Below are 24,624 nucleotides of genomic sequence, written 5' to 3' on the forward strand. Positions count from 1 at the left end.
GTTTACTTATCTTGAGGATAAAATGTTGTAAAATGTTTTGTCTATAATAAACCATCCAGTGATTGTCACCATGAAGGTGATAAAACAATGCCATTTTGAGCACAGTCAGAAAAGAAAACATTCATAAGACAATTAAACAGTGGATCAATTTTGATGCTTCTTATTGGGGGAGGAGTGTCACCATAGAAATGGGGAGAAAACCTCCTATCCTTTTCCAAACAGATTTTAATGACCACAAAGCAAACAGACTCAACCCTGGATTAAATAATTATGCAAATCCGATGTAAATTATCTATTTAGTTTATGCAAGAGTGGATTCAAATATGGATCGTGCCTGAGCTAGTAGAAAGCTAAGAGTGTATAAATCATTATGGGTCAGAGAGAGTTGTCAGTGGTCATGTCATGGGGCTAATATTCTAAATCACAAGTGGATGTGAAAAGGTTATTTGTGGCACAATGGTAGTGTACTTATCTCCAAACTAGGAGGCCAGGGTTCAAGTCCTGCACTCTCCACAGTTGTGTAATAACTTCTCTACCAGTTATTATTGAATCATAGAGTCATACAGCATGGAAACAGATCCTTTGGTCCAATTTGTCCATGCCAATCAAGTTTCCCAAACAAAACTAGTCCCACTTGCCTGTCTTTGGCCCATTTCCCTATAAACCTTTCCTGTTCAAATGTCTTTTCAATGTTGTAACCATACCTGCATCTAACACCGCTTTTGGCATTCATTCCACATACGAACCATCCACTTTGCGAAAATGTTTCCCCTCAGGTTCCTTTTAAATCTTTCTCCTCTTGCCATGAAAACATGCTTGCAAGATTTAGACTGTTGTGGGGAAAAGGCTTTTGCTATTCACCTCATCTATGCCCCTCATGATTTTCTCCACCTCTACACGGTCACCCCTCAACTTCCTACATCTCCAGTGAACAAAAGTCCCAGCCTATCCAGTCTCTCCACACAACTCAAACTCTCCAGTCCTGGTAAATCATTCCTACACCGTCTCTAATTTAATAATGCCCTTCAGGGTGACCAGAACTGTACACAGTATGTCAAAAATGGCCTTAGCAATAATGCAACTTTCAAAGAAAAATGTACCTGAACCCCTAGGTCTCTCTGTTCAACAACACTCCCCAGGATCTGCCATTAACTGTATTAGTTCTGCAGTTGCAAATGTGTTGCTGGTCAAAGCACAGCAGGCCAGGCAGCATCTTAGTTCTGCATCTTAGTTCTGCAGTTGTTCATTTTATCAAAGTGCAACACGTCACATATATCCAGATTGAAACCCAGCTGCCACTCCTCGGCTCATTGGCCCAATTGATCAAGAACGCTTTGTAATCCTAAATAACCTCCTTCAGTGTACACCATTCCACCAATTTTGTGTCATTCACAAACTTACTAACCATGCTTCCTAAAATCTCATCCAAATCATTACTGGTAAATTGCCTACTTTCAATAGAGGAATATGAAGGCACTCACATTCAAAGTAGGACAAATACAAATTCAGTGAATTGCTGAGCTGAACTGTATTGGATTGTTTGATTATGTTGATGCAAATAACCTTCTGCTTCAGGAAACAATAGCACAGAATGTGCCAAATCTTGGATAAGAGGATTCCTGATTATGTTGATGGGTGACCTTTCTGAAATTGCTGCTGCTTTCGACTTCAGCTTCATTAGCACAAATAGCAACAGACCTTGAACAAACAAATTCCTTTTCCCCAGACGCTTGGTGGATAGGTCACTGCTTTGGCACTGAATGTGATTCCCAGTCATAAACAACCTCCTGTAATCGAGGCACAGTTTTATATTTTTCCTGAAGAAAAATTAACATCAAGCCTGATGAATAGGCAGAAACGTCATGTGCTGTCCCAGAAAGTGCGATGGTATGCCCTTTGGTGATGAGTCCTTGTATCTCCTCTCTATGGATCACTCTCTGAGGTTGCTTTTTCCTTTTAGATGATAAAAACCTACCAAATTGAATGCTTAGGTTGCAGCTTTCAGTAGGTGTTTGTAAATTGTGAATTGCATGTGTTTATGGATACAAATGATTGCTCGTAGTTTGATGCCCACTGAAATTGCCAAGTTTGCACCCTGTTTTTCTATTGGATTTCATGCCAGTTAAAGTCCTTATTTATGTAAATACTTCTAGACAGTCAGAAAACAATAAATAACATTGGCAGGGATTCTTGCAATCTGTCCATTTGGTTCCCATTCCAAAAATGTCATCTCTCTTTTTCATATCTTTCAATCCATTCTTTGTTCTTAATGGAACTATTGGATGAGGAAGTAGCTGAATATACTTCTCAGGATATGAAGTACAGAACCTCTAACTCGCCTGTGATCTGACTTGACTTGCCCCTGAGTGGAAAACCCATCCTGACCTGAGCTGAGTATCCCACAAGCTCACTCAGGATCTGATCCGATTTCGCAATCCTATCCGCCTACTGTGCCACCAATTGCCAATCGACCCAGCTATGACCCCATCCTTTTATCCAATTACCTCTCTGCATTTATCCACCAAGCTGCCTATCAGCTCTCCTCACCCATTTACTACTTTGAGACGTGATGTGGAGTGGACTGGAGTGGATAAAGTCAAAAGTCACACGACACCAGTTTATAGGAGAAAGTGAGGACTGCATTCCTGATGAAGCGCTTATGCCTGGAACATTGAATCTCCTGCTCCTCGAATGCTGCCTGAGCTGCTGTGCTTTTCCGGCACTACACTCTTGACACCAATTTATAGTCCAACAGGTATATTTGAAATCACCAGCTTTCAGAGCGCTGCTCCTTCATCAGGATCCCTCTTCCCTTCACCGGATGACGGAAAAGCTTATGATTTCAAATAGACCTGTTGGATTGTAACCTGGTGTTGTGTGATTTCTGACTTTGGGACATACAACCTCTTTCCAAAACATGATGTAGCTTTTGCAGAGATTCCCTTCACTGCTGCCACTGAGAGTTCCAGCATGGAGTGAGTAATCACTGGAGGATGTTTGGAAAAAAATATCTCGGGTAGAGTTTTGTAGATCGCTTTTGGTCAAGTTGATGTCAGAAAGAGGTGCTTCAAAGCTAATCATAATATTTGAGCCAGTGTGTTTTAGTGAAGTAATTTTTACCTGGAGTGTTGGTGATTCCAGTTTCATACCAACCTAACACTTATCCTCAGAAATGGCCTGGCAAGTTATTCAAAAGGAAGGCCAGGAAGGTTTATGAGAAAAATAAGCTTTGATCAAATAAAATCTGTATTTATAGAAAGTGTGTCTTGAAAATAAACTTTATAGTCAAGGCATACAATAGTGAATATAATTGTCTCTTGTTAAGACAATTTTAATACTAATTGATTGGATCTTAATTATTACCTTTAACTGCTAATGGGTAGCTTCGTGCTAAACAAGGATAATATTCAGACTCTGATTGGTGCAAGTAACATTGCTCACTGGTTTCCCAGGTGTATCCCTAGACCTCTCCTTTTCGCCTCCACCTTGTCTATTTCTGCCTTAAAGTGTTCTGAGGAAGCATTACACCTGAAACGTCAACTTCTGCACCTCCTGATGCTGCCTGGCTTCCTGTGTTTTTCTGCAGGCCTCCTGCCTGTCTGCTATAGATTCCAGCATCTGCAGTTTTCTTGTCTTTCTCAAAGTGTTCTACCTCATACTCCTGAGTTGCTCACTTATATCCTCGGTACAAACTGCTGTCATAAGAAGCCTACATTAACCCCTCAGTCTACATGTACCTCCTCCTCCATGCTTCCATTGTACAACTTCATTGCCCAGTCTTGTACTTTCTTATGTGATTTCCCTCTCCCCCATTGCTCTTTCACTCATTCTAAAGGTGCTTTACTGCATTCCTTATTTTCATTTTCTCATGGGGAGTGGGCTTTGCTGGCAAGCAAGGCATTGGTTGTCCATCAAAAACTGCCTTAAGTATGAGGGGCTTTCTGGGCCAGTTCAGAGGGCATTTAAAAGTCAACTACATTGCTGCGGGCCATGACCAAGTAAAGATGTCAGATTTCTTATACAGTAGCGCCTCGACATAGGAACGACTCCATTCATGAACAAATCGGTTTACGAACAGGATTGTAAGTAAAATTTTGCTTCAACGTACATACAAAATTCAAGGTACGAACGAAGGTACGAATGCAAAAAGCCCGTAGTTTCATTGTCATTGTTCTGCTTTGCTACGCGTGCTTTGAACACAAAAGCTCTCGAGCCCCATGTGTTCGTCTTTAGCGTGTGCGCTGTGAACATCCAACGTCCAAGCATTCTTACGGTTTTTTTTTCTTTTTTGCATTAAATTAGCCCTCATTATGGATCCCAAGAAAGTGAAAACTGGTAGTGATAGTGGTGTTAAGAAGCCTAAACGAATTACTATAGCAACGAAGAAGGAATAATAGCTAAACACGAGAATGGTGCTCACGTATCTGATCTCGCTATGCAGTACGACATGGTGAAATCGAATATCTGTACTATCCTAAAGAACAAAGAGACACTAAAGGCGGCTGACATGGCTAAAGGAGTAAGTGAGGTCTGCAGATGCTGGAGATCAGAGCTGAAAATGTGTTGCTGGAAAAGCGCAGCAGGTCAGGCAGCATCCACAGAACAGGAGATTCGACGTTTCGGGCATAAGCCTTCCTGAAGAAGGGCTTATGCCCAAAACGTCAAATCTCCTGTTCCTTGGATGCTGCCTGACCTGCTGCGCTTTTCCAGCAACACATTTTCAGCTTGTGGCTAAAGGAGTGACTATTTTAATGAAGCAAAGGCCTTAATTGTTAGATGAGGTTGGAAAATTATTATTAGTTTGGATAAATCAAAAAGAGCTTGCTGGAGATAATGTTAACGAGACTATAATCTGCAAGAAGGCTCCACACATACATCGTGTTTTGTTGGCGACACCACCGAGTACAAGTACTGCTACTGTTGAAGAATTTAAAGCCAGCAGAGGCTGGTTTGATAAATTTTGTCAACGAACTGGAATCCAAAGTGTAATAAGGCATGGAGAAGCGGCTAGTTTGGACAAAAAGGCAGCGGAGGACTTTGTGAAGGAATTCAATAAGTTTGTCGAAGGTGAAGGTTATGTCTCACAACAAGTTTTTAACTGTGATGAAACTGGACTTTTCTGGAAAAAAATGCCCAAAAGGACCTACATAACCCAAGAGGGGAAGGCACTCCCGGGCCACAAACCAATGAAGGACAGGTTAACGCTTTAATTGTGCGCGAATGCAAGTGGGGATTACAAAATTAAGCCTCTATTAGTCTACCACTCTGAAAATCCTCGCGTTTTTAAACGCAATAATGTGTTGAAGGCGAAACTCCCGGTAATGTGGAGGGCGAATAGCAAGGCTCGGCTCTCGCGAATGATTTTTATGGAATAGTTGACGGAAATCTTTGCACCAGCTGTCAAGGATTATCTTGAAACAAATAATTTGCCACTTAAGTGTCTTCTAGTAATGGACAATGCTCCTGCCCCATCCTCCATATTTGGAAGAAGACTTGGACATTGAATACGACTTCATAAAGGTAATGTTCCTTCCTCCCAACACCACTCCTCTCATCCAACCCATGGAGCAGAATGTCTTTGTAAATTTCAAAAAAAATATATGAAAGCTCTGTTCGCCAGGTATTTCCAGGTCACCAATGACACAGATTTGACCCTTGGTCAGTACTGGAAGGACCACTTCAATATCCTCCACTGCATAAGCCTTATTGAGAAGGCATGGAACGAGATCTCTTTCCGTACATTGCAGTTGGCCTGGAGGAAATTTTGGCCAGCTTGTGTACCTGAGAGAGACTTCGAGGGTTTTGAGGAGGAGACATCAGTAAATGTAGTGAACCAGATTGTGACCCTGGGCCATACTATGGGCTTGGAGGTCGATGAGGATGATGTGGCGGAGCTAGTGGAGGACCACAGACAAGAACCCAGCACAGAAGACCTTGTTGAATTGCAACACGAGCAGGTGAAGGTTATGCAGCAGGAGCATTCTGGAGAGGAGCAAAATGAGAGGGAAGATGTATCAAGTGTTCAAATCAAAGACATTTGTAGCAAATGGAGTGAAGTGCAGGCTTTTGTTGAGAGGCATCACCCTAACAAAACTGTGACCAACAGAGCAGTGAACATTTTAAATGACAATGTGATGTCCCATTTTCGGAATATTCTGCAACAAAGAAAAACACAAGTTTCTCTGGATCGTTTTCTTGTGGCATCACCAACCTCCAAGAGACAAAAAAGAGAAAAGACTCTGGAAATATCTGAATAACGGGAAAATTGATTCAGTTCACGAACTTTTCGGTTCATGAACTGGGTCCTGGAACGGATTAAGTTTGTAAGTCAAGGCGTTACTGTACCAAAGGACATCAGTGAAGCAAATGGGATTTCACAAAAAAAATCATGGTAGTTTCATGGTCACTGTTGTCTTATAGAGAGTCATAGAGTCATACAGCACAAAAACAGATCCTATGGTCCAACTCATCCATGCCAACCTGATTTTCTAACTTAATCTAGCCCCACTTGCCAGCACTTGGCCCATATTCCTCTAAACCCTCCCTAATTATGTACCCATTCAGTTGCTTTTTAAATGTTGCAATTGTACCTACCTCCACCACTTTCTCTGGCAGCTAGCTCCATACATGCACCACCCTCTGCTTGAAAAGGTTGCCTCTTGGGTTCCTTTTAAATCTTTCGCCTCTCACCTTAAATTTATGCCCTCTAGGTTTGGACTCCTCCACCCCGGGTAGAAGACCTGGACTATTCATCCTATCCACATGATTTTATAAACCTCCATAAGGTCGCCTCTCAGCCTCCGAAGCTCCAGGGCCTATTCAGCCTCTCCCTGCAGCTCAAACCCTCCAACCCTGGCAACATCCTTGTTAAGCTTTTCTGAACCCTTTCAAGCTTTAAAAACATTCTCCTCAGGCAAGGAGACCAGAATTGAACACAATATTCTACAACTGGCCTCACCAATGTCCTATACAGCCTCAATGTGATGTCCCTACCCCCAAACTCAACGCACTGACCAATAAAGGCAAGCGTGCTAAACACCTTCTTCAGCACCCTCTCTACCTGAGACTCCACTTTCAAGGAACTATGCACCTGCACACCTAGCTCTCTTGTTCAGCAACACTATCCAGGTTCCTAAAAAATATTGTATAAGTCCTTCCCTGACTTACCAAACTACAATACCTCACATTTGTCTGATGAAACTCCATCTGCCACTCTTTGGCCCTTCAGCCCAACTGAACAAGATCCATTGTACTCTGAAGTAATCTTCCCCACTGTCTACGACACCACCAACTTTGACGTCATCTGCAAACTTATGAACCATACCTCCTATATTCACATTTATATAAATGATGAAAAGCAGTGGATCCTGTACTGACCTTTGCTGCACATCCGTTGGTCCCAGGACCCCAGTCTCTGTGAATGTCTGAAAGGGTTAATATTGAGGATTGCCTTCAGCACCGCTCACTATGCTGATGCCATATGGGCTTGAACTGCATAGGATTTTGAAGGAACGAGCATCCAACCCACCTCTTATCACAATTTCTATCACATCAAGATAACCTGTAAGTTGTCAGTAATATGCAATACACTACATGCTTGCATTTGGAACAATGACAGGAGAACTAGGAATATAAGATGCTAAATGGATTGACAAAACATGAAATCCTCTATGGATACATTTTGATATTCAGTGGCCATCTAATGTCTCTGGCAACATTTTCACTCTTGACTGAAGCGATACTGAAAGACATTATCAACTTACTCAGCTGCGATTCTGAGAGTAGACAGTTGGATCGATGGGATGGGGATTTTAAAATTGGCATTGGAATCAAAGGGCAAGGGAGGTTTACTTAACATTCTTTAAATCGCTCTGTTCTTTAGTTAATGCTGTTGGAAGCAGTAATTCCTTTTTGCTATTAAGCATGAGCTCAGGTAAAGGCATGTTGACTCCTTGCCGTGATGTATTAATGGAAAATGCTGTCAAGAGTGCTTACAAGCTGTACTTCTCATTCTTAAAAGATAAGTAATAAGAACTATATAATGCAAGGTTTGGCTGGCACCCAAAAGTGCTCTAATTTATTTTCAGAAGATGCTTCAATTGCAGCTAAGAATTACATTGGTCTTGGTTAATACAAGCGACAGAGACTACCAACAATGAGATTTCAATTTAACAAAGAATGACATTCATTGTGATCCCATTCAAAAGCTCATAGTTACAACTCTCTGTTCCCGGTAAATGCATATTTTCACCTGGTAACCATTGCTGGATGCTCCCTTCAATTTATAATAATAGACCTCAGCCACATGTAAGTACAGTTTCTTCCAGAAAAATGAGCAGCCATAAATGCAAAACTCAGTCTAAAACAAATGAGGGAGGCTGATTCGACCTAATTCTGGAGTGACTCAGCATTAAGTGTTTTTGAATGGAAAGGGTGAGAAGGATATATGCTGCGTCTGTCACAATCTGCACATAATCATGTACCAGGGAGGAAACAAATGAATGTTATTAATAAACAGATGGAACATTATTCTCAATCTCTAGTGATGCCCTTCAAGATATTTTGCCATCAACTGCTTTGGCAGGCAATCCACTTTCCACGCTCGAGTCTGGTTAGACATCTGTTGTTCTTTGGCATCAACTACTTCATCAAATGTGGCAGTTCCCCACATCCATTGCTGTTGTCAGAAGCACCTGCCTGTTCCTTAATGTTGCTTCATTTTCTTTGAGGTGGAGGGGAACATGATACAATGCTGATAAACCGTGTCAGGAGCCCAGTGGGCCACTAACCTCAGTATCATTCCATGATTCAGTACTTTCAAACCACCATGAAGTTTAAAAACAAAAAAAGGAAAGCCTGTTGTGTTAGTTAATAAAGTATTAATATATGGGCAGCACAGTGGCTACGGGCAGTCTCACAGCACCAGGGACACATGTTTGATTCCAGCCTCGGGTGACTGTGTGGAGTTTGCACATTCTCCGTGTGTCTGCGTGGGTTTCTTCCTGGTGTTTTGGTTTCTTCCCATAATCCAAAGATGTGCAGGTTAGGTGGATTGGCCATGCTAAAATGCCCATAGTGTTAGGTGCATTAGGCAGGGGGAAATGGGTCTGGGTGAGTTAATCTTCGGAGGGTCAGTGTGCACTTGTTGGGTTTAAGGGCCTGTTTCCATACTTAGGGAATCTAATCTTGTGTAAATTTTGAGTTTATCTGCCTTCAATGATTTTGACATGTTGTTTCATATGGATGAGAGTGTCGATGTAAATCCCCTTCCCAATCACTCATTCATTTTTATTTATTTAATCTATTTTACGAATCAATCTGTTCAGTGATGTTATTGCACACCTCTGGAGCAGAAGAGACTTGGACCTATGGCACCCAGCCCAGGGATAGGGACACTACAAGAGGGTCACCAGCCAACGACTTGTTTCTTTTTGTTTAAGACAGAGTTGACCTCCACATTGCACATCGGTTTCACCAGAAGAAAGTCTGCCAAATAAAGCCTCAGACGCTCTATTTAGTTTATAAAAAGGCTGCTCACATCCACAGTCAATCGCATAGCAACAGTAGAACTAGAGGACTTTTAAACAATTTCTAATTGACTTGCCCAGAGTGCTTTGACATTCCGAGAGACCAGACCGGGCTTGAATCCAGAGCCTTGTGACTCAGAGGTGAAGACACTACCACTATGCCACACCGATTGTTTGATCTTTTTAATTTTTTATATATTTAACTTATTTTTCTAATCAACCTGTTCAGAGATGTTATTACACATTTCTGGAGCAGCTGGGACTTGAACCCAGGCCTCCTGGTGTAGGGACAATACTACTGTGCCACAGAAGGGCCTCACCAATTGCTTGCTTTGTGAATTATTCAGTCCAGAATCACGCGCACACAGTTCCCACTAAATAAATGAGGCTAATTTATTGTGGTAATGGTAATTAGCCAAACTGGAGAAATCATGGAAAAGCAGTGTGTGCAAGGCTGAGAAAGAAAGGGTGAACTTGCAGGGCTAAATATTAAATCATAGGGTTTTTGTGGTGAAGTGGTAGTTTCCTTACCATAAAACCATGAGGGACATGGATAGGGTAAATAGCCAAAGTCTTTTCCTTGGGATAGGGGAATCCACAATGAGAGAGCACAGGTTTAAGGTGAGAGGGGAAAGATTTCAAAGGGACCAAAGGTACAACTTTTTCACACAGGGGTGGTGCATATATGGAATGAACTGCCAGAAGACGTGGTGGAGGCTGGCACAATTGCAACATTTAAAAGGCATCTGGTATATGAATAGAAAGTGTTTAGAGGGATACAGGCCAAGTGCTGGCAAATGTGACCAGATTAATTTAGGCTATCTGGTCGCCATGGACGAGTTGGACCAAAGGGTCTGTTTCTGTGCTGTACATCTCTATGACTCTATTTCTCTAAGCCAGGAGGTCTAGCTTCAACTCCCACGTGCTCCCAATGTACATCATGACATATCTGAGCAGTTTGATTAAAAGTTATCTTGACAAGACTTAAGTCGGGTCCTCACTGGGATCTACTGCCTTTCTTTTTAAGTTCAGTGCTTGGTCAGGCTATAGGTCCAAGCTCCACTTCAGAGATAGGAGTTATTTCTTTTGGGGGAGATGCCAAAATAGAAGTTTAAATAAAAGTTATTTGTTTTGGGTAAGATGTTAAATTAAGACCCTGCTCTCCCTGCCAGGAGGATATAAAATTCTTCACATAGAAAAAGCAGCTGAATGCTTCCAATATTCTAACCAGTGATCATCCCTAAAGAAAAAAAAATATTGCTCATCTCACTGTTCATGTGACATCTTGGTATGTGCAAATTGGCTGCCAGATCTTCCTTATGCTCCACATTAGACTTGAAATGTACTCCACTAACTGTGAATTGCTTTGGGACATCCTATAAGCACCATATAAATAGATACTCCTTTAAAACAGGAGAAGTTCTCCTTGAACTCAGTTGAAGTCCAGCTCTACCTCACCACCCCTTTTGTCATTGCCTCCCTGTTGTTCAGTTTCACCTGATGCCCAGTACTGGATGATTTTCTTTTCCAATTAAATGTTGGAAAGACCAAAGACATTCTTTTTGTATTGTTCAATCCCTGTTCCACACTCTAGTCTTTAGTCATTGAATTCACCTCTCTCCCTGGCAACAGTCTGAGATTAAATCAGTATGTTCACAACCTTGATGTCCTATTGGAGCCTGAGATTGCCTTCCAACCACATCTTCACACCATTGCTATTCAGTCACCATTTCTTCCAAAGCATCCAACTTTATCTTAGCTCCTGCTGAAAGCCACATTCATTCCTTTGTCAGCTCGAGACACATCTGTTCCAATGCATTCTTGGCTGGCCTCCCAGATTCTATCCTCTGTTAAATGGAATACATCCAAAATGCTATTGCTTTTATCTTAATTTACCCATCACCTATTCCTTTGAGACTTTGGTGTCATATTTTCCATCCACATTGATGCTGCAGTCAAGAAAGCACATCATTACCTCTACTTCCTCAGAAGGTGAAGGAAATTCGGCATGTCCACAATGATTCTTACAAAATTTTATAGATGCGTCATTGAAAGCATCCTATTCAGATGCATCACAGCTTGGTAGACAGCTCCTCTGCCCAAGACCATAAGAAATTACAGAGAGCTGTGAACACAGCCCAGTCCATAACACAAACCAGCCTTCTATCCATTGACTCCATCTACACTTCTCACTGCCTCAGGAAAGCAGCCAATGTAATCAAACACCCCTCCCACCCCGGTTATACTCTCTTCCACCCTCTTCCACCAGGTAGAAGATGCAAAAGTTTGAAAACACCAACAGATTTAAGAACAGCTTCTTCCCCGTTGTTATCAGACTTATGAACGGATCTCTTGTATTAGAGTTGATCTTTCTCTGCACCTTCTCTGTAGCTGTAATACTATATTCAGTATTCTGTTCCATTTTCCTGATGTACTTATGCAAGCAAACAATACTTTTTAACTGTATCTTGGTCCATGTGATAAGCATAAATCAAACCAAATCAGATGAAATCAATGCTCTTGTGAAGTAGGTTAATAATTTTTCTGTCATTCAGATCACAATATGATTGGTGTAGACGTGAAAACGACATTAAGCTGTTGCGAGAGTGAGCTGTGAAGGGGATTTAGAGATGATTCAATGTGAGTGAATGGGCAAATGCATGGCAGCTGAAGTATAATGTGGATAAGTGTGAGGTTAGCAAATTTGGTCACAAAAACCAGTTTGCAATCTGGGTGGCAATAGATTGGAAAAGGGGGAGGTGCACTGAGACCTGTACACCAGTCACTGACACTAGGCATGTAGATACAGCAGGCAGTGAACAAGGTAGCCTTCATAGTGAGAGGAATTGAGTACAGAATCAGGGATGCCTCTCTGCGATTCTATAGGGCCTTGATTAGACCACATTAGGTGTATTGTGTGCAGTTTTTGCTTCCTTGTATGAGGAAGTATACTCTGACTATACAGAATGTGTGCAACCAAGGTTCACTGGGATGGCAGGATTGATTCATGAAGAGAGACTGGTTCTCTTAGACTTTATTCACGACAGTTTAGAGAAATGATTGGGGAATCCCATAGATACTATAAAGGCCTAAGGGGATGAGACAGGGTAAATGCAGTAAGAATGTTCCTGATGACTGGCGAGTCCAGAACCAGGGGTCACTGTCTAAAGATACATGTTGGGTCATTAAGGATCAAGATGAGGAGAAATTTCTTCAACCACAGAGTGATAAACTTGTGGAGTTCTCTGCTACAGAAAGCAGTTGAACCTAAAACATTGAATGTTTTCAAGAAGGAAACAGATATTGTTCCAGATGGCATTCATTTTGAAAGGGCTGGTATACAAGAATGAAAATGTACAGCTGAGGTTGTATAAGGCTCTGGTAAGGCCACATTTGGCCTTGGTCCAGAGAAGGTTCACATGAATGATCCCAAGAACCAAGCATTTGTCACAAGAGGAGCAGTTGAGGACTTCGGAGTTGAGGACTATACACGGTGGAGTTCAGAAAGAGACTAAAGGGGTGGCTCAGAAAAGGTGGGATCTGATTGAAATTTACACAATACTGAGAGGTCTGGTCAGAGTGGATGGAGAGAAGATGTTCCCACTGGTAGGAGAGATTCAGGCCCAAGGGCATGGCCTCAGAGTGAAAGGACAACCCTTTAAAACTGAAATGAGGAGGAATTTCTTCAATCAAAAGGTTGGGAATCTGTGGAACTCATTGTTGCAGAGGGTTGTGGAGGCCACATCATTGTGTATAGTTAAGTCAGAGACAGATGGGTTGTTAATTAGCAAGGGGATCAAAGGAGAAGGCAGGGGAACGGGGTTGAAAAAACATCAGCCGTGATCAAATAGTGAAGCAGACTTGATGGGCCAAGTGGCCTAATTTTGTTCCTATATCTTATGGTGTTATGGCCTTCAAGCTAAAAGGATCAAAGGATCGGGGGAGAAAAGAGGACTGTGTTGAGTCATCTGCAACGATCGCACTCGATGGTGCAGCAGGTTTGAAGGGTCAAAAGGCCTGGTCCTGTTCCGATCTTCTATGTCTATATTTCAATGAAAGCAACAGTTCCTTTATATCCAATGTTCCATTTAACTTGTGCGATTTCAGAGAAGAGATGGGATTAGCACATTGAGACATTCTGTGATAAATCCCATCAATTCCATTAGAACCGGACCAATAGAAGTTGAGCTAGAAATGCTGATCTTGTTTCTCTCTGTACAGAGTCTGCTTCATCTGCTAACCACCCTCTGCCTCTGTATCTGACTTGCAATATTCATTCTCTTTTGCTTCGATTTGAGAAAAGAATGCATTTCCATTTGTGCAAATTAGGCTCTTCAACTTCAGTGTCATTTCCCACAGACAAAACAAGCTTTTTAGTCAACTATTTTGTTGGAGATAATAACGCAGTTAGAATAAATGGCTTAGCTTTGTGATTAAACTAACAGCAAAGTTCCATATTAACCTGTGAAGCAAACAAGTATCTGTATTCAAAATGCTTAATTTCAAGGCATTGATGTTAAATAAATTATATCAATGTTAAATAAGTTATTTTTCTCAATTATTAACTTGAGAGAATGGAAACATACTTTCACATTTATTTCCGAGATTCCACAAATTTTTTATTGCCTGTATCTGAACACAAGTCTGGCTCACCCCTGTATTCACTGACCTATATTGACTTATCATCTTCATATTGAAATTCCTTCATATCAATGTCCTACCTCCTCCAGCTTTAGGACCATCCAGAGATTGCCATACTCCTCAAGTTTCAGCCTCCTGCAGGTTTTTATCAATCCACCATGAATAGCTATTCTTTGGGCTGCTTGACATCAAAGGTTTAGAATTTCCTTCTTGAATGTGTTTGTCCCTCTACCCTTATACTTCTCTTTTCTAACTTCCACCTTACAACATGTTCTTTTGATTAAATGTTTAGTTCCCCATATGAAGTCGCTATGCTTCCTGTTCAGGAAGCATCCGAGGAGCAGGAGAATTGACGTTTCGGGCATTAACCCTTCTTCGGGCTTATGCCCAAAACGTTGATTCTCCTGTTCCTTGGATGCTGCCTGGCCTGCTGCGCTTTTCCAGCACCACACTTTTCAACTCTGGTCTCCAGTAGCCGCAGTCCTCACTTTCTCCTCCTTCCTGTTCTCACTGAGAGTCATAGAGTCATAGAGATGTACAGCATGGAAACAGACCCTTCGGTCCAACCCATCCATGCCAACCAAATATCCCAATCCAATCTAGTCCCACCTGCCAGCACCCGGCCCAGGTCCCTCCAAATCCTTTCTATTCATATACCCATCCAAATGCTTCTTAAATGTAGTAATTGAACCAGCCTCCACCACTTCCTCTGGCAGCTCATTCCGTACACGTACCACCCTCTGTGTGAAAAAGTTGCCCCTTAGGTCTCTTTTATATCTTTCCCCTCTCACCCTAAATCTATGCCCACTAGTTCAGGACTCCCCAACCCCAGGGAAAAGACTTTGTCTATTCACCCGATCCATGTCCCTCATAATTTTGTAAACCTCTATAAGGTTACCCCTCAGCCTCTAATGTTCCAGGGAAAACAGCCCCAGCTGTTCAGCCTCTCCCTATAGCTCAAATCCTCCAACCTTGGCAACAACCTTATAAATTTTTTCTGAACCCTTTCAAGTTTCTCAACATCTTTCCGATAGGAAAGAGACCAGAATTGCACACAATATGCCAACAGTGGCCTAACCAATGTCCTGTACAGCCGCAACATGACCTCTCAACTCCTGTACTCAATACTCTGATAAATTTTTTGAATGTTAAACAGGTTGTTTGTCTTTACTACTAAATTGGGAGAATGGAAAGAAATGGAATGGAAATGGTTGCCTGATAATTCTCCTGAGAAACATCTTTAGATATTTCTTTCTTTACAGACGCCATTTATGAATGCAACACATTATTGTTACACTCATTATTATTGCAATGTAAATTTTGGTTAGTTGCTATTTGGGACAGTTGTCGTCGAAATCATAGGGGTGATCAGCAACATCATGTCAGTTCAATAGACGCTATTATCTTTAATCAAGGCTGTTTCTCTTTCATTTCTCTTGCAGAATTGAATAACTATCCTGCATTCACTTTCAGAACTTGAAATCCATTTATCAATTGCCAACTTTACAAAAGCAATCTTCTGGTAATTAATTATTGTTTTCAAAATAATTTCTGGGAGAGATTTGTAAAGTGGCAGATTAAAAAAACATGAAAATGTTTTATTTTTTATCTGTGATTGGAGAGAAGAGGTTAAATTACCAAGGCAATGCTGACAGAATAAATTGGAAAAGAAATTAGACATGGGATCATGTGCTTATGTGAGTGGCTATTTGAATTCTTGCACTTCCTTTACCCTGACATTCTTTAATAAATAGAATCTTTTCAGGATTACTGGTTTGATGTTACAAATGCTGGCTGTCCCCAAAGTGCTATCAGCTTGAAATTGTTGCAAGGAAATTCTGCAAGTGAAAAAAATTACCTCGGATACAACAGGACCTTGATCAGATGGGTCAATGGTCTGAGGAGTGACAGATAGAGTTTGATTTAGGTAACTGTGAGGTGTTGCACTTTGGTATGGCAAATCAGGGCAGGGCTTATACAGTTAAAAGTAATGCCCTGGGGAGTGTTGCCAAACAAAGAGACCTGTGGGTGCAGGTGCATAATTCCTTGAAAGTGGAGTCACAGATAGACAGGGCAGTGAAGAAAACGGTCGGTCCGCTTGCATTCATTGGTCAGTGCATTGGGTTTAGGAGCTGGGAGATCATTTTACAGCTGTACAGGACATTGGTTAGGCCACTTTTGGAATTCCTGATGAAGGGCTTTTGCCCGAAACGTCAATTTCGCTGCTCGTTGGATGCTGCCTGAACTGCTGTGCTCTTCCAGCACCACTGATCTAGAATCACTTTTGGAATACTGCATTCAACTCTAGTCTCCCTGCTGTAGCAAAGATGTTGCGAAACTTGAAAGGATTCAGAAAAGATTTACAAGGATGTTGCCAGGGTTGGAGGGTTTGAGCTACAGGGAAAGGCTGAACAGGCTGGGACTGTTTTCCTTGGAGCGTCGAAGGCTGAGGGGTGACCTTACAGAGGTTTATAAAATCATGAAAGACATGGATAGGGTAAATAGACAAGATCCTTTTCCTTGCATGGGAGAATCTAAAACTAAAGGGCATAAGTTTGAGGTGAAATTGGAACAATTTAAAAGGGACCGGAGGGCGACTATTTCACTTAGAGTGTAGTGTGTGTATGAAATGAGCTCGTAGAAGTGGTGGAGGCCGGTACAATCACAACATTTAAAAGGCATCTGGATAGGTATATAAATAGGAAGAGTTTAGAGGAATTGGACCAAATGTTAGCAAATGGGACTACATCAGTTTACAATACCCAGTTGGCATGGACCTTTTGCATCGTAGGATCAGTTTCTGTGCTGTACATCACTATGACTATGACTCTAAGTAGAAATTCTACAACTTCTGGAGAAGTTGGCACCGCAGAAAATAAATAGGTGATTCAGACAGATGTTATGGTTCTGTGCTGATTGCTAACAATGTCTTGCCACATTTGACTTGAAGATAAATGAAAAGGGTTTTGTCGTCACAATCCAGGCCATTTTCAGGATAAAAAGAAATTACTTAATTCAGAGTTCACCTTCAGTTCAAAATGGGATCTGAAGCACGGCATTAGGGCTTCAGCAAGTTTTCTGCAAGATGTTCTGCTGCTCAAGGAATCCCGCTCTAAGAACAGTAACACCGATGCTAATGCCCCAAGACAGACTGTCTATCGTCCACGCTCCAGGCCTACTGTTGTCAGGCACTGCCACTACCAAAAGTCCAAGCTGCAGGCCAATTGCCACTGGGATCCAGGCACTGGGATCGTCATAGTCACCAGGACTCCAGGCTCTGGGACAACCATCACTGCCCTCAGGTGTCCTGATCCAACTGTCGATGCTCAGACACTGCCCCACTGCCACTGCTCCGGCATTGAAGATGAAGAGGAAAGGAAGAAGATAAAGAAAAATTACAAAAGTATGTAGAGAAAATGATGGCACTGCCCTGATGTGGACAGGTTGTGCTGAGTCTGAGCCTACCGATCATTCTGGTCCCATATTTGAATTTTCTTTTCTATAGAGTCCTGATTCTTTCTTCAGATTAGCAGAGGCATCAGCTTTCTTCTTTTGAAACCTCCTTGGTTGTTTGCAACAATTTATTTTTTTCTTGTACTGTATTTCTTGAAGCTACCACAGAAATTAACTGTACTAAAATGAATGAGCTAAACTACAAGATTTTATTGAGCCAAAGAAGGAGGAATTCTATTGCCTTCTAATTCTGAAAAAAAATACAAATTAAACACACGCATGCACACGAACACAGGTAATAAGTTTAAAAGATAAGTAGGGACAGTGTCTTGTACAGACAGGAAGTTAAAGGCAGCAATAGTTCAAAATTCTTATGGTCTTTGAGGTTTAGGATTTTAAACCCAAGGCTGATATTTAATTGTTGACTCATATTCTGCACCAGTAATGATGTATGTAGATCTTGTATTCTTGGTGAATGGTTATTGTCCCTAGTTGCATTTTCACCCATCACAGAATTTGATGTGGAGGAAGAAAGCCTTCCACCTTCTTCTTATCAACGCAAATTTACTCTGCACTCTCCTTTGCTGTGAAAATAGACCATGATATCAGTCTATTTGTATATTTCTCACTGTCGTGTTTCCGAAACTGAATGCTAAATAGGTAACTTACCATGTCTCAATATGTGAACTTATCACGCAAGTTAAATTAATCAAATGCTGCAGATTTCTTAATGCTGATAGTTAGCTACTTTCAGTTTTTAGATAAGATGTTAATCTCAATGCAGCCAGTTATATATTTTCTGGTAGATTCCTGTACATTACAGCAACCCATTTTAGGCCAGTATTTACTCTTTTAAATTATTTTCCATGAAAGTTCTCAGGCATGGCAATCATATGAATATCAATAGTCCATTTTTACATGAAGCTTGGATGGCACCTTTGCCTGATTCACAAAAGCAAATACTTCTACGCTTTTCCAGCTTCCATTCATCTACTATGTAGGTTTTTATTCCCGCTTTCTCAGTTCCATTGGGTTTACTTTGAATATCAATAACCCAAGGCAGTTTTAACAACCCAATGGACCCAATGTTCTTTATTAACGCAAAGTGCACTTAATAATACTGCAACAATCTAAACCATGCTGGCAATCACAAGCTGGTTTACATGGAGGATCAGACTGAAACTGACATTCAGTCCATTCCATTTCAACTCCAGTCACTGATCCTGAGCTTTCTAGCTATCACTCTAAGGCAAACGTTCTTATACCTTTTCTTTTCATAGAGACAAGGCTGTGTGTTAAAATGTTGACACGGTCCAATCTCCAGCAAGTGATTACTTTGACCACTGATAGACATCACAAATATGTCATCCATCACAAACTCATTTGATCATTTGCTTTTTAAGACTTGATCATTTCTCCTTGGAAAGAAGTTTATCTCTTTGTTTTAACAGACTTTGACCTCGGTTAGCCAACTCAAACTACTGCTACTGTTATGTCAGCCAATCTACCATAAGATATTTACACAGCACAGTCCTGTGATTGAGCACCTTGTTCAGCTAATAAACAGTCCCTATCGTCATAGGTTAAACCAAGACTCTAGTCTTCTAGAGTTACTGTGACAGGACCGTTCATTACTGCTGAGTTCACAGCACTTAATTAAACACACACATAGATTCCTACAGACACAGAAACATTAAACCGGTGACCTTTCTCAAGATTATGACAATATCAAGTTCCACATATTTTTGTTTTCTCATTTCATTTAATTTTAACCAAGCCCAGCCGAATATCTACAGTTGGTAAAGCAAGAATCTATCTGATTACTCTCAAAATTTAACTTAATTGAGTAATGACATGTTGGAGTTCTGTCTTGTTTTCAATACAACATTTACTGGAGTGTGTAGGAAACCCATGTAAGAATGTATGCCACCTGGAAAACAATGGCCCCAAACATCACAGATATTTGGCTGATTGAACTGCATTGAACATATGCAGATGCACCCAGCAATTTACTTTAAGCAATTGTCTCCTCTTCTTTTATGGGATTCAGGTAATTTGCAGATGTGGTTCATACGATTCATGTTGCATGTCCTGTGATGTGAACCACTGCCAGTTTGCAGTTCAGGGTGTTTTCTACCACTACTCCTCTTTCCTTGTCATGCTCTGAGGAGCTATTTGATTTGCAATGATGGAGGAAAGCCACTGATGAATTTTAACGAGAAGAGGTTCTTGTTTTAAATAGCATACCCTTTATTGTAAAATAACAGTCAGGCACAAGTTACATTGTTGAGTTAGACATTGTTACTAAGACTACTAGAATCCCTGTAGATATAGAGTAGTGCTGGAAAAGCACATCAGATCAGGTAGTATCCGAGGAGCAAGAAAATCAATGTTTCGGGCAAAAGCCCTTCATAAGGAATGAGGTTGGAAGCCTCAGGGGTCAAGAGATAAATAGGAGGGGGGTGGGGCTGGGGAGAAGGTAGTTGAGAGTGCAATAGGTGTATGGAGGAAGGGGTAAAGGTGATAGGTTGGAGAGGGGGGTGGAGCTGATAGGTGGGAAGGTAGATTGATAGGTTTATCAAATATCAAAACATGTTAGCAACTCTCCCTCATTTCCTCACATAAATCACTCAACTTGATGTCCGTCTCTTCATTTAGCTAATCCTCAATCATTACAACTTTGATTATAGCTCTGAACAAATAAATAGGGTTTGACTGATTTCACTCAGTTTTGATTGGTATGATGATAGTTGTACTTGCTACATGTTATGTTATACTTTTGGATTTGGATTTCAAAACTGAAGTCATGTCGGTGAAATTTCTCCCTGCAGAAGCTACCATCAAGAGAACAGATGCAGATAGAGACAGAGAAATTGGGTGAATGGAATGGAGTGCTTCCATGAAGCAAGGTGTGAGGATTTATAGTTGAAGGTAACTATGGGAATCGATTGTACTGGATATTAGTGGACAGCCCATCCCCAGAAATGGAAACAGAGATGTGAAGAGGGGAAAGGAGGAGTTGAGATGGACCAAGTGAAGGTGAGGGAAGGGAGGAAACTGGAAACTAAATTGATAATTTTTCCTAGAGTAGGGCATGGGTTTTGTTTTGACTTCAAAGTAGAGGGTTCAAGGCCTCAGCAGAGTCAAGATTTAAGTTCAGAGAACTGGAAAACTTAACAAATTGTGTCTAAATCTGTGAAGCATCCATGTCAAGAAAATGGAAGTGTTCCTGCTATGAGAAATGAAAATAGATTTAGATTATCAGAATTGAAAAAGTTTCAATTAATTGCCATTGTTGAAAAGGTGAATTGCACGACTGTTTTAAAATATATTGTTAGCATTTTTAGATAAACATGTTTTGTTCCCTTATCTGTATCTTTAGGGGAACGTGACATTTTCCTGCACAGAGCCCCACATCGTCCCGGTCACTTTCATGACTTCCAGCAGTTACTTGCAGTTGCCCGGAACAAGTCAAATGAATGAATTATCTGTCAGCTTTCAATTCCGTACCTGGAACAAGGATGGTCCGCTGCTGTACACTGAACTTCACAGAACATCTGAAGCTCTGCAGATTTACCTCAGTGACGGTAAACTGCAAGTAGCAGTTCATGAATCATTGAGGAGCCAAGCTGACATCACTACAGGTAATTACAACAGTTCATTTCACTGTCTGTGGTGACAGCAAATGATCTCCAGTAACAGAGAGGATTCCTCAACTTTATTTTTCATCATTGTAGGACTGAACTCAGGAAACACTAGACTTTTCATTGCAGATAATGTATTAGCGAGTTTTGATAATATATGTTTTCTGGTTGTGCTAAAATCTAGTCGCTAAACAATATGGAGGGCATTTTCATAACCGAGTGTTCTGTGTTTGAAATTCTTTGCAATGGGATTGCATTTTATTTTTGTGCCTTTCAAAACTGAAAAGACTTAGGATCTATGTGCACATTTTCCGTTTAATTTCCAACTTAAAGCTAATGTATCACCGCAATGCATTATTAATAATTGCAATGCTGCTTGTCTGAACTTTTGTTTGATTTATTGTGAATCATATTGAATTTAATGCAAAAACCATAAAGGGTGCTGACAGACTTATGGTATTTGCCTACATTTTTGATTAATTTGCGAAGAAATATGTTTTAAATGGCCTCAGTTTCTTTGGATAAAGCTATTGTGTACAGGATACAGATGTGACTCTGCTGTTGAGATGTGGTTTGCTTTATGTGAACTTGAATATTAGTGAGTAAAATAAGAAGCAAAATAACATGGGTACTGGAGATCTGAGGTTGGTGTGGACTCACCATAATTTTGCTGGCAAAGTATTTTACAGTGTAGGAGCTAGCCTGTGTTTGTAGGGTCTTTGAAATTGTCCCTCCTTGTGAGAGTGGTCTCTTACTAAGTTTCTACTTGGAGCCTTTGTCACTGACAACCCAGAAATCTCAGTCCTGAACAAAAGCATCAGCCTCTGGCTCAAGTCCTGTGAAGGGTTGATTTTGATTTTGATTTTGAATTAAGTTGCATTGTCACACGTATTTTACAGTAGGAATACAATAAAATACAATGAAATGCTTCCGTTTGTCTCCGCGATGCAGCGCCATTTTGAATAATTTAAGAATAAGGAAAGAAAGATAGTGCTTGAAGAGAGTCCATCAGTCCTGAGCCAGATCATCACCCTCAGCACCGCCTGCAACACCAACCCTCCAACACCTCACTACCATCTGCACTGGGTACAACCAACATTGAAAGTCACCAATCCTAGGGTGCCACCTTTGCCAATATTCCTCTTCCAACCCCTTGCCGTTATCTACGCAGACCAACCAATGTTTGAAGTTGGTCCAGTGACTCCTCGACATTATTGTGGTGCATTTTATTCATCACTTTGCTGCTGCCAGCAACAGACCCAGCCAACAACAAAGTTGCTGATCCATAGGTACCGTCATTTGCGGCTGGACCTACCTTGCTGACCTCTCCTCTGTCGATGTAGCAGCTACTGATTCCAGGTCCTGTGGTTGCTCTGGAAAGGTAATTAAGGGTTCACTTGAGGACCATGCCCTGGGTCCACTGGAGATCCATGTTCTGGCTCCATTCGAGAACCACACCCTGGGTCCATTTGAGATCCATGCTCCAAATCTATTGGAAATCCACACCCTGGGTCCATTTGAGAGTCATGCTCCAAATCTATTGGAAATAGATGCCCTGGAGCAATTTGAGATCCCCGACTGGGGTCCATTGAGATCCACATCCAAGGTCCATTGGAGATCCACAACCTGAATCCATTTGAGATCCATGCTCCCGATCCATTCAGGATCCATGCTCTGGATCCATTTGGGATAGACACCCTGGTCCATTTGAGATCCATACCCCAGGTCAATTTGAGATCCACGCTCCATGTCCATTTGAAATCCACACCCCGTTTCCATTTGAGATCCATGCTTCAGATCATTTGAGATCTATTCTCAGGTCCATTTCAGATCCATGCCACGGGTCCAAATGAGACCTACACGCCAGGACCAGTTGAGATCCATGCTCCAGGTCCATTCGAGATTCATGCCCTGAGTCCATTTGAGATCCATGCTCCGGATCCATTTGAGATCCATACCCCAGGTCCATTCAAGGTAAGTAAGTAAAAAATGAAAAGCCAGGGAAAGAACAAAAAAGCAAAGCAGTCAGAGCAGATGAGCTCCAGCACAGGAACCCTACTGTGCACCATCTTGGACCGACCAAGGTTTGATCTCTGACACTCCTGATTAGGAGGACAGCTCTCTGAAAGTGAAAGTGAGTACTGCAGATGCTGGAGATTAGAGCCAAGAGTGTGGTGCTGGAAAAGCACAGCTGGTCTGGCAGCATCCGAGGAGCAGGAAAATCGACGTTTCGGGCAATGAGGCACACCCTAATTTCTGATGAAGGGCTTTTGCCTGAAACATCGATTTTTCTGCTCCTCCAATGCTGCTTGACCAGCTATGCTTTTCCAGCACCACACTCTTGGCTCTGAGAGCTCTCTGAAGCTGACACAGTAAGCAGTATTTTTGTTCTAAAGGATTGTCCACTGAGAATAATAAACCCATAATACCCAAAGCTTTGTAAACAGTTATATTCCATGATTTGGAGATGCCGGTGTTGGACTGGGGTGTACAAAGTTAAAAATCACACAATACCAAGTTATAGTCCAACAGGTTTAATTGGAAGCACTAGCTTTCGGAGTGCTGCTCCTTCATGCAGTTTACTTTTCATTATCATAGAACATAGAACATTATAGCATAGTACAGGCCCTTGCTCGCATCTGTGGAACCAATCTGAAGCCTACACTATTCCATTTTCATCCATATGTTTATCCAAAAACCATTTAAATTTCCTTAATGTTGGTGAGTCCAATACTGTTGCAAGCAGGGCATTCCACATCCTTACTACTCTCTGAATAAAGAAACTACCCTGACATCTGTCCTGTATCAATCACCGCTCAATTTAAAGCTATGTCCCCCATCACCATCTGAGAATAAAGGGTCTCACTATCCACCTCATCTAACCCTCTGATTATCGTATATGTCTCAATCAAGTCACTTCTCAGCCTTCTTCTCTCCAACGAAAACAGCCTGAAGTCCTGAAGACCTTCCCTCTATCCCAGGCAACATCCTAGTAAATCTCCTCTGAATCCTTTCCAAAGCTTCCACATCCTTCCCATAACGCAGTGACCAAAACTGTATGCAATACTCCAAGTGCAGCCGCACTAGAGTTTTGTACAGCTACAACATGACCTCATGGCTGTGAAACTCAATCCCTCTACCAATAAAAGCTAACATGCTGTATGCCTTCTTAACAACCCTGTCAAACTGGGTGGCAACTTCCAGGGATCCATGTACCTGGGCACTGAGATCTCTCTGCGCAGCCACACTACCAAGAATCTTACCATTAGCCCAGTATTCTGCATTCCTGTTGCTCCTTCCAGAGTGAATCACCTCACACTTTTCCACATTAACTCCATTTGCTATCTTAGAATCAAGCT

The 24,624-nt window shown here is 41.4% G+C and overlaps 1 protein-coding gene across 1 annotated transcript in view; it reads left to right on the forward strand.

The window, feature by feature from the left end:
• LOC132817323 (contactin-associated protein-like 5) overlaps positions 1-24,624 on the forward strand; it is a 910,472-nt gene that overhangs the window by 374,157 nt on the left and 511,691 nt on the right. Inside the window, exon 8 of the mRNA XM_060827733.1 lies at positions 21,004-21,265. Within this exon, the coding sequence (XP_060683716.1) occupies positions 21,004-21,265 (262 nt within the window). The remainder of the gene's footprint in view (positions 1-21,003; positions 21,266-24,624) is intronic.

This window comes from Hemiscyllium ocellatum, chromosome 7 (genome assembly GCF_020745735.1).
Source record: "Hemiscyllium ocellatum isolate sHemOce1 chromosome 7, sHemOce1.pat.X.cur, whole genome shotgun sequence".
Taxonomy (NCBI): Eukaryota; Metazoa; Chordata; class Chondrichthyes; order Orectolobiformes; family Hemiscylliidae; genus Hemiscyllium; species Hemiscyllium ocellatum.